The 16,593-nt window shown below is 37.7% G+C and overlaps 1 protein-coding gene across 3 annotated transcripts in view; it reads right to left on the bottom strand.

Moving 5' to 3' along the window:
• The window catches only part of GRM7 (glutamate metabotropic receptor 7), an 874,508-nt gene that overhangs the window by 275,080 nt on the left and 582,835 nt on the right, over window positions 1–16,593 (bottom strand). For all 3 annotated transcript variants that reach the window (XR_010337226.1, XM_064361953.1, XM_012471019.2), the window contains exon 7: window positions 9,962–10,101. Coding sequence is in view for 2 of the 3 variants with exons in the window: in XM_064361953.1 (XP_064218023.1) it covers window positions 9,962–10,101 (140 nt within the window). In the remaining variant the exon portion in view is untranslated. The remainder of the gene's footprint in view (window positions 1–9,961; window positions 10,102–16,593) is intronic.

Raw genomic sequence — 16,593 nt, 5'->3', positions numbered from 1 at the left:
AGACAGAAGAATCAAGGAAAGAAATGCATTGACAGAAAAAGAGGCAGAAGAGACTAGATGCTCAGAGAAACTTGACCTGCCATTGCCAGCTTTGAGGATAGAGGAAAGGGGTCACAGGTCAAGGTGTCAGGGCAGCCTCCAGAAGCTAGGGTCCATCCACCGCTGCCAGCAAAGAAACAGGGACCTCAGTGCCATAACCAAAGAGGACTAAATGCCTCCAACAACCCAAATGAGTAGAAATAGATTCACCCTAAGAAAGAGAAACAAAGAAAGAAGCATAGCCCAGGTGCCACCTTGATATTAGTCCTGTGAGACCTATGTTGGACTTATAGCCTACAGAACTATAATAAACTTGTACTGTTTTAAGTCACTAAATTGGCGGTAATGTTTTTATAGCAGCAATAGAAAACTAATACAGGAAACATAACCACAAATCTCATATGCATTCTTGTATCAGGGAAGGTATCACTATTCATTTTCAAATTGTTCTTATGAGGTACATATTTAGCTTGACTTGTCTTTATTTTATTTTACTTTTTTTTAAATACAAAAGGGAACTGTGGTTCAGGAATGTCAAATGATTTCCTCAAGCAACAAGCAGCAAAGGCAGGACTCAAACGGGAGCCTTTTGACGATGCCCCACTTTATGAAAAAACTTATGAAAATTTTTTCCCAGTTGAAGGGAAGCACTTTAAATCTACTTCCTATATTTTCATTTGAAAATAACCAGATCATTCTAGAAGGTTTTTGCTTCCCAAACAAAAAAGACAGATCATACATTAACTGACTTTCTTTCCTTTCGTAATTTTGGGTTGGTGATAACGAGTGAGTCTGTGTATAAGAGTCCAGCTCTCCAAACTCATTCATCTTGTTGTATTTCTTTTTTCATATATATTTTGTCTGAGCCAAAAATACAGATAGTAATGGCATTCAACAGTTTACAAATAATCTGGAGTTTATTAATAAACATGAAGTGATTTGCTTGAATGTCTAGAATGCAAACAAGTATTTATGGGCGTTTGGGCTCTCTAATGTACATGTTTGTGGAACTATATTGATAATTATAGATATTATTAATCTTCCAGACATTCATAGAAATAACACAGTTATACACCATTGATTCCTAGGAGAGATGCTGACAAAAGAAGGAAAATCTGTTTCTTTCATCTCCAATGTTTCTCAATACGTACAAATACATGTTTCCAAACAAAAGCACTTTTATTTTTCACTAAGGCGGTCTTCTCTTTCAGGCTGCTAACCCTTTCAGGAAAGTATTATTGCATATCATGGAGTGTTTTTTGGATATTAATAGTATTGATATATTATTGTTGATTTTTAGAAACCAATTTCCAGAGACTATCAATAAAAATTAAGCATACGTTCAAACTAATTTCTGAATTAGTGGAAACAACTTAGAATTTACTCAAAGTCTAGATTAGGTGAATGAAATAAAATGCTAGTGGGAGTTAGGCGGATTATGTAAGAGAGTGGAGTGGTAGGAAGTGGGGGGTCTGTGGTAACACAGAGAGCACACAGCTTGTATCAAGTAGAAAGCTGTTCCTTTGATTTAGCCAGCGTGTGCTGCCTGGGAAGTAAGGGCACATCACTGCCAGATCTGATTTTTTAAAGAGAAGTCAAAAACATATTCATCTGTTATTTCCCGATGTTTAAAATATTGGCAAGTCATTAATTTTTGAACCACACCTGCTGTCTGTAATCAGTTTGGGGTCTCTCATCTCAAGTTAATCGACAAATGGGAAGCAGTACTTAATTTTGATTTATAAATTAACATAGCAGTACTATTTTTGATTTATAACTATCTTTCATAAAATATCACAGATTCAGAGATGCTGACAAATAAAAATAACTCTTGTTACTCTGGTGTCAGGTTGAATGCTTTCTTTCCAGAGAGACCTTCCTTGTCCCGGTTCACAGATATGATCAGTAACAGGCAGGGTGTGATTAGAGACCAAATCCTAAATTCTTTCCTGTTTTGATGCTTCCTGTAATGTAGCATTAAATTGTAGAGAAGCAGGTGGAAGATACAACTAGCTTCAGTGGTCTGATGATTAGTTAACTTTAACTTTAGCAATAAATGGCCAATGAGTCCAGAACCTGATTCCACAAGAGCAGCAATTTCACCTCCTGTTCTCAAATAGCCACTGATGGGTTTCTAAAAATAATAAAACAAAAACTAATTATTCTATCTCTTTTCCTCCTTTTCTTCTGATGTACCTTAACATTTCAACACCCAACTAGTCTAGTTTTGCACTTGGAACAAGCTTACAGACCACTTAGGGGACCCTTAAGGAACCTATTTGGAAAATCAAGTTCTCAAATGAATCCCTGAATCATGCAGAATTGCTGACTCAGGTAGATGTTCGGTTGAATCCTCTGATCCATTCATCCAATAGGCACTGGAATGCTAAGTTAACAATGACACAGTCCCAGGCTTTAAGTAATTCATATAATTCAATTGTTTGTTTATCTCTGTCTATTTAATATTTAACAAGCCATTTCTATATGCTCAGCATTATGCTTGGTGCTGGGGGATACAGAAAAATAATCCAGCTAACTGCTAGTAATGATGTTTTGAGCAATTGTGGATCGTGTGTATTAGTCTGTTTTCACACTGCTATAAAGAAATACCTAAGACTGGGTAATTTATGAAGGAAAGAGGTTTTATTGGCTCACAGTTCTACATGGTTGGGGAGGCCTCAGAAAATTTACAGTCCTGAAGGGAAAGCAAGGATCTTCTTCATATGGTGGCAGGAGAGATAAGTGAAAGCAGGGGAAATGCCAAACACTTATAAAATTCCAGATACTTATCATCAGATTTCATGAGAACTCACTCACTACTATGAGAACAGCATGTGGGAAACCACCTCAGTGATACAATCACCTCCCTTCCTCGACATGTGGGTATTTCAGGTCCCTCCCTCAATATGTGGGGATTATAATTCGAGATGACATTTGGGTGGGGACACATGAAACCATATCATCATGTGATAAACTAAGGAAGTGAAATTATTGTTATTTTTGTTGCTGTTGTGGCTAACATTTGTTGGACATTTACTATGTGTCAGGCCCTGTTTTTAGCATGTTACACATATTATTTATTACATGTAATGCTAACAATAACTCAGTGAAATAGGTACTACCATAACCTTGCTTTATAGCTAGTAATGAAGAATCTGGGACTCAGATCCATTTAATCAGTTCAGCTTTAAAGCCTGCTGCACTAATTACTAACAATAAAACTACAAATTACAAGAAAAGAGCTGCTAATTATGATGGGCATAAAAGAAGCCACTAGATTGAAGCTGAAGAAGTACAAGATTTTGACACCTTACATATGTTTCTCTTTGTCAACATTGCCTTGATTATTGCTATTACATACCTCATGTAATACATTGTAAATTATGAGTACAATAAGATTTTAAAAACATTTTACTGTTGCAATTATGAAACAATAGAGTGATTAGCAGTTTTATAGACAGGCATAAGTCCATATTGATTTGGAAATATGTAATTGTATTAAATAGTGATTCTGGCAATCAACTGTTTCTCTTATGTCTTCAGTGTCTGTGACAGCCTAAATTCTAACAAGTATGAAAGATTCAATATGGAACAAACATTACAACTTTTTAAATTAATTTTAATTACCTCAGTTTAATAAAATCTAAAAATTTTCTACTTAAAAGGGGGTAGCTGATATTTTTTCTTTTCCATCCTGGGCATACTAAAACAAAAACCAATTCCTATTTTTTAATTTTTGGTTACTATAGTGAATAAGATTTTAAATAGAGTATCTTACATAAATTGTCTTAATTTATTGATAACTAAACAATCCAGAAAGCATTACAAATGGCTTCTGGTAAGGATTTCCTAGGGAATAAACAATATGACCTAGATCTAGTTTCTCTTTTCAAGTTTTGACTTCTCTTCCCTGAAGCTCCTACATGGTGGCCTCAAAATGGCTCCCTAGGAAGCCCCTGCCTCCAGGAAGAGCATGTTGGTGTCTCAGATTGGCCCTCAGACATCCAGTGGTTCTTGTTGATTAGACAGATGTAGTATGGGGGCCCATCCCCATCACTAGGCCAGTGATTGGCTTAGACTGAATTAGTTGACTTTCCTGGACTTGGGAAACACCCAAGGCAAATCACATGGCTAAAAAGAGAAACTTGGGTGCTCTTCTCAGAAGGAGGAAGAGTGACTAATGGCTGCAAATAATTGCCATCATTTAGAAAAAGTACATGTTCATTATACATGATTTTATATATTAACAAAAAAATAACAAATGCCTACTGTGTGCTAGGTACTGTGTTTGCAGGCATCCAAGCAATGACTAAAACATGGATCCTACCTTCAGGGAGCTTTCAGTCTCTAGGTGTGAAGTGTAAGCTCAACAGAGAAAAAAAATTACTGAAAAAGTTAACAAGCCCCATATACCTCAGAAGATCACAAAGTTGGTCTATCTTAAACAATGGCAGAAAACTGAGGTTTGCAGGACTTCAGTTATCCAGAAAAGAGGAAGTAATATTCATTTAGTCTTCTATTTAAGAACATACGCAGTTCACTGCAGGAAGCTGCAATTAAGACTACTTTCTTTCTAAAAATGCTTTAATTAACATTTTGGTATTTTAGAGAATTCTAGTTATTTGGAAAGTGAACATTTTTAACACACCTGAGCTTCCTGAACTTCTGAATTTCAGCTAAATAAAAGATGACAAAGTAACCATCACAGTTTCCATCACACATAATACAGTTTACTTACAACATAAATTTAGAATTTTTTAGGCATTCACATTCCATTTCTTGCCTTTTTCAGAAATATCCCCCTACCCTAATTTTTAAATATTATTGCATTATTCTAAAGCATTTTTTTAAAACTTTATCTCAGGAACTACCATTTAAACTTCAAAAGATCCATTTCAAATATAACTCTGTGGTGGATGTATCTAAACCAGTGCCTGCATGTAGCCCTAAAATGCAATACATCTACTACAGAGCCCTCATCCTAGACTGTGAACTTTGAGTGCAGGATCTGCCCCTATTTATTCTAATATCTCCACAAGCTATCATCTCTCCTGACACACTGCAGAGAAGCAATCATGTTTGTTGCACTGTTGCTTCTTCTTTCTCCCAGGAAGAGTATTTTATAAAATCTCTAGATAGTTGAATAGAAACCTAAGCAATTAAATTAGGGTTATTTCTGAGTAGACGTTACAACTAGAAGAGTGAATGGTTTTGTTGGTTATGATTTCCTTCCGCAGAATTCTTGTTCAGCAGAAATATCCTAGTAGCCAACCATTCAGTCATCTCTTGGGTCACGGAGGAGACAGTGTAGTGAGGGTACATGGGCGTTCTACATCAGACAGCACACTGCTAGGCACCTGAATTCCAGAAATTGCATGTGGAACAGTGGAGCAGTCTGATCTACAGAGCTGGAATTCTAAGAACGTAAAACTGATTTCTTGGCTCAGAAATTCATTTGCAATTACAGACCACAGAGAAAGCTACTCCTGGAAATTTCATTTGCTTAAGAAGGTGTAACTCGGCCGGGCGCGGTGGCTCAAGCCTGTAATCCCAGCACTTTGGGAGGCCGAGACGGGTGGATCACGAGGTCAAGAGATCGAGACCGTTCTGGTCAACATGGTGAAACCCCGTCTCTACTAATACAAAAAATTAGCTGGGCATGGTGGCGCGTGCCTGTAATCCCAGCTACTCAGGAGGCTGAGGCAGGAGAATTGCCTGAACCCAGGAGGCGGAGGTTGCGGTGAGCCGTGATCGCGCCATTGCACTCCAACCTGGGTAACGAGCGAAACTTCGCCTCAAAAAAAAAAAAAAAAGAAGGTGTAACTGAGAACTGAAAAAGTACCCATGAATCTTTGTGAGCAGATATACACTCTTGACTTGAAATATATATATTTTGTTGTTCTGTTGACTACAAAAGCAAATCTACAGAACTATTTGCCCAAATTTACAAATTATAAAGACCATTTATAGTACCTTTAACAAAAACACAGCAAAAGGAACATCAAAGGCAGGATGATGTTGGAGAGGAATGAACCATTGCAGAGGACAATTGAGCTGTGGCTCTAGGTCCCCAGGTGAGAGGGTTAGGGTACCCTCTGGGTACTCTACTCAACTTTTATTTTCTTTTTTATTCCCCTGCATACAATTCAAATTAAATTTCACAATAAAAGGTTTCAACAGGGTGACATCCTACCAAGTCCAGTTATCTCAGCAGCCACACTAGTTGAATTAAACCTATCCTCTTATCCCTCTAAAAATGACCCCTTCATGGCTGTCATTCACTCCTTTAGGTCCTATGCAATACTGAGTACAAACTACTACATCTACCTGAGGGTGCTTGTGTTTCCTAATACTTCAATCTCAGCATGACAAAGTAGAATGAAGAATGCTCCCACTTAGTTTCAAGCCAAAAAAAAGCCCCTGACTCAGCTAGCATGAACACAAACAAAAATTGAAAAAATCGCAAGTATAAGTTAACCAAACTCCCTGGGAAAATTAAACAGAATATTTTGAACGGGCGCTTTTTTTTTTTTTTTGGGAGAGAGACTTAGAGGGGCTGGAGTACAGTGGTGTGATCTCGGCTCACTGCAACCTCCGCCTTCTGGGTTCCAGTGATTCTCCTGCCTCAGTCTCCCAAGTAGCTAGGACTGCAGGCACCTGCCACCACACTCAGTTAATTTTTTGTATTTTTAGTAGAGATGCAGTTTCACTATGTTGGCCAGGCTGGTCTCGAACTCTTGATCTTGTGATCTGTTTGCCTTGGCCTTCCAGAGTGCTGGGATTACAGGTGTGAGCCATCATGCCAGGCCGGAATTATGTCATTTTCTATGAGGTTTTCAAGGCCTTGGGTTCTCTACTCTTCTCTTATCTCTCTTTCTAATGGATTTAAAGGCCATGTATAGGTTAACAGTTTACACTGTCTTGTAATTATGACTCAAAACTATTGTCGGAGCTTCAGACCTAAACCCATGTCATTTTGGCTATAGTATATTTAAGAAGCCTCACATATGTAAGTATCCCAACTAAAATTCTTGATTTTCTCCCTTCCACTCCCAGCAGCCTCCCTCATTTCCTGTGTTGCTATCATCCACACAGTGCCTCACGCCACATACGCATTCCATTCATTTGGCTTCATCTTCACTATCACATATGTCTCTAAACCAGAGGTTCTCAAAGTGCCGTCAATATTGCCCAAGGACTTCTGAAAAAAGCAAATATTGAGGCTTCCTGCACTTCTATTTCTTCTAAATAAGCTTCTTTGAAAGTAGGGCCCAGTAATATATGCTGTTATAAGCCCTCCAGAGGGCTCTGATGCACACTGCAGTTTGAGAACCACCTCACTTAGCCACCCTATTCTAGCTAGACACCTGCAACAGACTCATAATTGGTCTTTCTACTGCTACTTTTGCCCCCTCCATTACCTTCTCAGCAAATGCAGTAATTTTATTCCCAAATTTGATGCAGCTACTCCCTCTCTTCCTTGCTTAGTACTTCTTAGTGGCCTTTAAATGCACACAGAATAAATTTTTTAAAATGTATCATGACATATAAGGGGCTGCATGAATATGCTTCTTAACTATTGCTCTAACATCTCCTCTTACCCTTCCTCTCATCTCCCTTGCTGATCAATCCATTGCCACATCAGCCATCTGATCTGCTGGTCATTCTACTTTTCACATTGCTGGCTTCTCTTGTAGAAGGTCCTTCCTTTCCTACCTCCATTATCCTCTCTACCACCTTCTTCATTATCACACTTCAGAATTTGCATGTACATATCTGTTTACTGAGTACCATGTAACTCTATCCTAGATGCTGAATTGTGCAAGAATAGGGACCACATTTGTGTCATCTCCATTATGTACCTACGCATTGACTCTCACAATTATTATAACATGATAGGTATTTAAACAACAAAACCTTGTTGAATGGCTAATCAAATGCAATCCTTATAAAGGATAAAATACAAACCAAACTAATAAAAACAAAATCAATCCCAGCACTTTAGGAAGCTGAGGCAGGGGGATCACAAGATCAAGAGATTGAGAGCCTACTGGCCAACATGGTGAAACCCTGTATCTACTAAAAATACAAAAATTAGCTGGTCGTGGTGGTGCACACCTGTAATCCCAGCTACCCAGGAGGCTGAGGCGGGAGAATCGCTTGAACCCAGGAGGAGAGGTTGCAGTGAGCTGAGATTGCGCCACTGCACTCCAGCCTGGAGACAAAGCAAGACTCCGTCTCAAAATAATAAAATAAAATAAATTAGTGTTAATGTTGGTTCTTAAAAATAGCATGCTTAAGAACTCCCACGTAAGATCCGATCTGAAGTTGGTGAATGCTACTTGGGAACTTTTATGGATATTGGAAAAATTATATGTGCCAGAAATTTAACAATAGTGCAGGGTTTATGCTGGAAAAGATTAATGAACCTATTTAATCCAATTGATCTTACAATAAGCCCTGAGCGCTTCACCTATGTACCATAGTCCTTGACTCTCTACCCTTAGTTTTGGCTGACTTAGCTTATAGCACATGGCAGCACCCAATAAAAACACACTTTCAGTGTCATCCAGGTTATACTGCTTTGATTCTGCTTTTGATTACTACCCCTTGAGTTTACCTTTTAGGTTTCTGTTTTGTTTTTATTTTCCCTTTTTACTTGCAAGTTTAGCATGACTTGGATTCAGAATAATCTTAACTTCTTTTTTGATCTTGGCCGTTTGCGTTTATATAAGCCATGGATGGTATCTGTTGATTCCAACCATTCCTGAATGCCAGAGCGTAATTCTTTTGACCCAATTTTAGTGCCAGTTCACATGTATGGTGCACCTCACGATGGGGAGAACTGGATAGGTGCAAGCAGATCTATGCTAAGGCTATGTGCAGATGAAGTAATTGGCCTGTAGTGACTTCACCCCTCCCTATGTGAACAACTGTTTCTTCTTAGAAACCCCAACATAACCTTCCACTTTCCAATAAATGGATTTGCTTTCTACACCCAAGAAACCTTGTTCTCAATAATTCCAGAAGTGTCTCCTAAGGTATAGGATACCTATAATAAAGGGTAATGACATAATTTATTGCTTTACAAAAGACATTAAAGGAATTGTCTAGGATACAGACTGTGATGGTTAATCTTATGTTCTACTTGACTGGACCATGGACTGTCCTGATAGTTGGTCGAATATTCTGGGTGTGTCTGTGAAGTTTCTGGATCAGATGAACATTTGAATCAGTAGGTGAGTAAAGCAAATTGCCCTCCTACAGTATGGGTGAGTCTTACCCAATTATTTCAAGGCCTGAATAGAACAAAAAGGCTAAGAGAGAAATTTCTGATTGTTTTGAAGCTGGGACACTGGATGATGGATTTGATTTGACATAATCTTGCGAAAGGAAGTGGCTGCTTACTTAAGGTCACATTTTACAGAAAGTGGGAGAGGTTACAGAAATGCCTAGCACTGCAATTACTTAGATTATCTAATTATAAATATCACATAAAGTGATACACTAAATGTCTGAAAAAATAATAAAAAATCACTATCACCAAATAAAGATGGAAAAGGAAGGAAGAAACAGTAGGGAGGCAGAAGAAATAAAAAGTATAATCAAGAGAAGGATCTTGTGAAATTGTTAGATGGTAACAATTTTACCTAATCCATTTGCTAAGTAATCCTAGTCTCAGATTAAATGAGATAATTCACACAGGTGATGAATATAATGCACAAAATTCAATACACATTTTCCATCATCATCATCACCATCATTATTATTGGACATCAGTTTCTGCTGATGCTCACAACAAATTGCATGCCCTCTTGTATATACACACAAACATTAAACAAGCAACACTTGTTTAACCGACCAAATTAAAAGTCTGTTCATTCATCTCAACAAGGGAAGAAAGGAAGCAAGCAGAACTCACATTGAGTTGAAGTTCATCTGTCCACTGCCCGATCAGACGGTAACCAGGGTTGCTGGTGTTTGTGGTCTGGTACTGAAAGATGTCATAACGCCCAGGTGCATCCCCGTTCTTGTTAAACATCACTGGAGTGCCAGCACTACCTAAGGAAGACAGAAAAAATGAAAGATTCTAAAGTTAAACAAGATTCCTTTTATCTCTTGTACTATGAGTGACAGGCTGGAGCCCTGCTGAGGAGCAAGGTAGTTAGTAGATATCCCCTTTAATAGATTCCCCTAAATGGCCCCTGGAATTCATAGGCAAGTTATCACTATGTCCTGTGGATTTTAATTATAGAAGGTGGAAGACTACTTCCCCTTTTGAGTAGTTTCACTGTTTCTCGATATTTTTTAAAATTTTATGCTAATCTCTTCCCCTCCTGACAAATAAAAACTATATGCATTATTTTTAAGAGACAGCCTTAAGTTTTATTATGGTGCTGCTGCTGATAATTTTAACTATTATTTTAGTTTCCATCTAACACTAAGTTGTGGTCAATAAAGAACAATTTCAAAAATAACAAATTAATATTAAGAGAAATGCAATTTAGAAAACAAGAAGTAAATAAGAAAAAATATATTTAAATGTACTTTTCTACTCATTGTATTTAAAATATCTTTTCTGGCGATTTCTAATTTACTTTATATGATAAACAGGGTAAAATGTTTAGCAGTGCGTTTGGTGGGTGTTCAAATAAATATTAGTTCCTTTCTCAATCTCTCATTCGGATCTTCTTAAAATGTCTATCTTATGACCAATTATTTTGGCAGAATTGGACTTTGGAGTTAATTTTAAAGGGCCAATGTATTTATTGAGAGTGTGTGTGTGTGTATATATATATATTCTCTCTCTCTCTCTCTCTATATATATATATACACACACACACACACACACACACACACACACACACAATACATTGGCCCTTTAAAATTAACTCCAAAGCTAATTTATATATAAAAGTTAATATATATATACACACATACACTCTCTCTCTATGTGTGTGTGTATATATATATATATATATCTGTATCTATCTGCCCATACTCAATATATAGTGTATATGGTTGGATGAGTAAAGAACCCTTAATATTAACGACACAAAACAACTGGAGAACTATACACAAGTAATGCAAGACATGAGTTTTGGTTACTTTCAGCAACAGTCACAAAAGAATCACAAAACATCAGTAACTGAGTGCTATTTCTTTCATGATCCTCTGGAATTGGGAAAAAATACCACTGGCCACATGCTATATGACTGCTATCTGTCTATAGCCTAATACTGGACCAATATTCCTACCAGAAAACAATGCTCTATTTCCTGCCATTTACAAATTGAAAAGGTGCTTTGGCCACACACAGATTCAGCCATTGACTCAAACTAGTGGGACCAAAACAATGTTGCTCTGAGAAGATCAGGTCCACTCCCAACGTGAGCCCCAGCTTGCTATTTGGAAAATAAAAAAAAAGAAAAGTTTTTAGTGACAGAGAAATTGAAATTAGATAGAAGAGGGCAACTCTGGTGCCTTGAAAAATACATCTGTCTGGGTAGCTGAAAGCACTGTTATGTCTGGTTTTGAGGTACAAGCAAGTAAAGCAATTATAAAAATGAAAATTATAAAAATCATTATTGTCTATTAAACATGTATTTTAGCAACATTCTTGTGTTAATTGTTTCTGTGGGGACATTCTCAATATCATGTCTGCTTCTTCAAGGTTTGGCATCTTTGTTGTTGTCGCTTTTACCTCTTTTTTTTTTTTTTAAAAAAAAGCTTTTTGGCTTTTAACTTTTTTTTATTTTTAAATTGTACTGTTCTGGTGTACATGTGCATATCATGCAGGATTGTTGCATAGGTACACCCATGGCAATGTGGTTTGCTGCCTCCTTCCCGCCATCACCTACATCTGGCATTTCTCCCCATGTTATCCCTCTCCAGTCTCCCCACCCCCACTGCTGTCCCTCCCTCCCCTAGCCCCCCAACCCCCAACAGACCCCAGTGTGTGATGCTCCCCTCCCTGTGTCCATGTGTTCGCATTGTTTAACACCCACCTATGAGTGAGAACATGCGGTGTTTGATTTTCTGTTCCTGTGTCACTTTGCTGAGAATGATGGTTTCCAGATTCATCCATGTCCCTACAAAGGACACGAACTTATCATATTTTATGGCTGCATAGTATTCCATGGTGTATATGTGCCACATTTTCCTTGTCCAGTCTATCGTCGATGGGCATGTGGGTTGCTTCCAGGTCTTTGCTATTGTAAACAGTGCTGCTATGAACATATGTGTGCAGGTGTCTTTATAATAGAATGATTTATAATCCTTTGGGTATATACCCAGTAGCGGGATTGCTGAGTCAAATGGAATGCCAACAAATATATGAAAAAATACTCATCATCACTGATTATTAGAGAAATGCAAATCAAAACCACATTGAGATTCCACCTCATGCCAGTTAGAATGACAATCATTAAAAAATCTAGAGACAACAGATGCTGGAGAGGATGTGGAGAAATAGGAACACTTTTACACTGTTGGTGGGAGTGTAAACTAGTTCAACCATTGTGGAAGACAGTGTGGTGCTTCCTCAAAGACCTAGAAATTGTTTTTACTATTTTAAGCATACTTTTCCCTGTCTGGTTAAGATGCTGTCATAACTTTCATTGACATGAATATTGCCTTGATATCCATCTCGTCCTGTCTCTGTCTTGTGACCCTTGACCTACATATTTGAAGGCAGTCTTCACCCATCTCCTGCTTTTGTCTTCTAGACAAACCAGGCCCTATAATCTGAATCAGTTGAGAGCCTTACTCTGCTCCTGGAGGTCCCAAGAATGGGCTTACTGGGTTCCCAGGCTTATACTCACATACTCTTCAAGTTAATACATCCAACTTTGTCACAGGAAACATACCTAGGTAATACCCTGATATGGTTTGGCTGTGTCCCCACTCAAATTTCTTCTGATTATAGCTCCCATAATTACCATGTGTTGTGGGAGGGACCCAGTGGGACATAATTGAACCATAGGGGTGGTTTCTCCATACTGTGCTTGTGATAGTGAGTAAGTCTCAACAGATCTGATGGTTTTAAAGGGGGTTTCCCCTTTTGCTTGGCTCTCATTCTCTCTTGCATGCTACCATGTAAGACCCGCCTTTTCTCTTCCACCATGATTGGGAGGCTTCCCTAGCCACATGGAACTGTGAGTCCATTAAATCTCTCTCTTTTTTTTTTTTAATAAATTACCCAGTATTGGGCATGCCTTTATCAGCAGTGTGAAAATGGGTTAATACATGCCCTGAACCCCGGTGAAGGCTTTGGCACACCGGCTCCTTCTGCCCTCTCTGCTCCCAACCTGCTGGTTAAGTGCTTATACCTAACTGGTATCTAATTCAAATTTCTCCAACACTATAAATATTTTTTATTTTCCAAACAGCAAGCTGGGGCTCTCGGAGTGAACACTGATCTCCTGCGAGCTACACTGCTTTGGTCTCGCCAATTTGAGTCAATAGCTGAATCTATGTGTGGCCAACGCATCATTTCAATTTTTTTTTTCTGTCTATTACCTAGACACTATCCCCATAGACCACAAAGACACCTACTTCATCATAATAGGGATCTCTTAAGCCCACCCGCTGTATTTAAGAATCAACACAAGTCTTTCTAGTATAGGGAGAAAATAATAACAACAAAACATCAATAACAACAAAAGATTTTTAATACTGGCTTTCTGCTTTCAACAAGCCTTTTGAGTATATAGGAAGAAAAAGTGAAATCGGGATTTCACATGTTATTAGCAAAGAAATGAGAATCCTGTCAGTTTGCACAAAGACATTATTATTCAGATACTCACCTTTTTCTTTCACATTGGATACTAGGATTCATGTTGTGCTTTGCTGTAATTCTACAGCTACTATTCATTAAACAATATGATTTGAGCTTTTCATAGTCTTTGAGAGGAGAGAAGAAGAATATTGGAGGCCTGGGGATCCAGAGGAACTCAAGTGTACCAGCTACATATTCATCAGAATGGGCCCCATCACCTAATCTTTCTCCCTTTTTGCAATCACTGTTAGAAGAAATGTTTCTTATCATGCCCTTTCCATTCTCATTAAAGTTCAGGTTTTAAAAAAAATTAAAGCAGAAGGGTTGAATACTTCTTTATCTAACTGATGACTTGTAATAGCACATTGTGTGGCTTTGACCTTTTTGATGGATTCTCTAATGCAGCTGGCTTATTATTTCCAGTTTTTTAAATCCCCACATCTCCTTTTTAACAGCATCCATGAACTTCTTAAAAGAGAACAAGAAGCATTGTGTTCAATGAACTCTATATTTTAAAAAAGTCCAGAGGACATAAAGAATTCACCAAATGGGAAGTGATTCCCCACAGAGATGTCCATAAGGCATTGGAGTAAAAATGCTGGCATGTTAGGGCAAAAGTAATAGGGCCACCTGACAAGATGGGTAACAACAGACAGTAAGGGACAAATAGGGTGTACTGAAGACTGAAATCTCCCCTACTGGATGAGAGTATCTGAATGGCATTTCTTTCCTCTCAGACAGAGAAGGAGTATGGATTCAGATAGCCCAGATAATGAAACAGTCTCTTGCATCAATGTGTTTACCTGACACATTTTCTGTTCTCATTTTATTATGCCATGCACAGATTCCAGGAATGTTGGATTTATTCGGGCTCCTGTTATATCTTTCTGCCCAGGAAACCAGCCTGAATATTAGTACTCAAAACAACATTTATTTTGTAATTTGGTCAGAGCTCTGTGGGGACAGCAGCTCTCTGGTCCAGTCATGTCAGCTGGGGCTGAGAGTTGATATTGGCTAACAGGTGGGACCTCAGCTGGGGTTGTAGCCAGAACATGTGGCTACATGTGGCCTGTCAGTGTGGCATCTAGGCTTCCTCCCAGCATGGTAGCCATGCCCATATTTCAAATGTTCCAATAAAACCAGACAGAAATATTTTGCCTTAGAAGTCACAATGCTACTTCCAAATTAGTCACAGCCTCACACAAAGGGCGGAAAAATAGATCTCACCTCTTGATGAAGGAAGGTTAACATCATATTGCAAAAAGAGAATCTGATATCTGCCATCTCTACAAAATATAACCTGCTCCAATTTGTTTTCTAGAAACGAGTAACTCGAAGTACAGACATGCTTCAGATTAAATCCTTCATTCTATGGCAATTATTTCAGATTTTATATCCGAGACACCAAATTTATATTTACATTTGTAAGTATTGCCATCTGTTTGGATGGGCCAACATAAAGATAACTAAAATGAATTTAGGCTTGGGACTTTGCATTGAGTTGGGATGCAGGAAAAAGTGTCTAGGCATGATAAAGACTAAATTGCCAATTTCTTTCCTCAATGCATAAGAGGAGGCTAAGTACTTGGTGAAACTGTAGCAATACCTTTAGGGTACTCTATTATCGTTTCTTAAATTGCTACTTTGGTAAATGTGAATATCAGAGTTATTAAATTGTACTCTGCTGTCTGAAACAAACCTCCTATCTATACAGCAAATTTTGTATTAAAGTTATAGTGAAACATAATCTCAAGCTTTTGAGACAAAGAAAAATCAAAATCCTCATAGAACATGGAAAATAAAGGTTAAATTTTGCACAATAGATTGAAAAAAATACTTGAGTTCTAGATCTACCTCTATCCTTTAGTAGCTAGGCAGTCTTGGACAAATATTTTCTTTTCTTTAGGATTTGATTGTTTAACCCAAGATCAGAAAATTGAATAAGTAAAACATGTCAAGCTTTTTTTTCACCTTTAATAGCTGCTCACTTAAAGTGACATGGGACTCACTAATTAAATTTGGCACAGCTTCTTTGCTTTACAAACTATTGAGCCCTGTCATCCATGAATATGGCAGTGTCCTGGGAGCCAGAAGTCACTCTTAGCTGCTATATGGAAGAAAGAGTCTCAGGAAAGAAGATTATGTTGACCATGGAGTATGATTATAATGATGACCAAAAAATAGAGAAAAAATTAGCCCTTCCTGTAATTCCCATGTAACCTCAGATCTAAGAGGAGGCAGCAGGAATGATGATGCCATAAGCCTTTCAGCAACTCAAAGAATAACATTTAAGAAAGCAGATTGTGGACTTAGTTGTCCTGTGTCCCAAGTATAACATCATCACTCTCTAGCTGTATGGATTTTAACTTTGCAATACTTAAGTTCCCTATGAATCAGTTTCCTTATCTGTAAAACAAAAACAAAAAAAAAAAAAAGGAAAAATAATAAAATAATAGTATCCTAAATCATCATGATGTTTTAAAGATAAAATAAGCCAATGCATAAAATGTTTAGCAGTTTTTTTAGCAGTTTCTAGCACCACAATAACTGCTTAATAAACATAAGCCCTATATATAGCAAAGCTATTCTGGCTTGTCAATAGTCAAGACTATCTTGACAAAATGGGTCTATAATCATCCTCTAAAAGAAGAATCAGGGAAAACCATCAAGAAAATTCACCAAAATAAATTTTATTTTTGTCACTAGTGTAAGAATGGTCACATATATCCAAGAACCAGAATAAAAAGTCCAGAAAATGACCTCAGTATATAAAA

The sequence above is a fragment of the Aotus nancymaae genome, unplaced genomic scaffold (assembly GCF_030222135.1).
Source record: "Aotus nancymaae isolate 86718 unplaced genomic scaffold, 86718_ANA_hifiasm-v0.15.2.pri h1tg000046l, whole genome shotgun sequence".
In the NCBI taxonomy this organism is placed as follows: domain Eukaryota; kingdom Metazoa; phylum Chordata; class Mammalia; order Primates; family Aotidae; genus Aotus; species Aotus nancymaae.
Note: the sequence above shows the minus strand (reverse complement) of the source record. Positions and strands in the feature narration are given on the sequence as shown.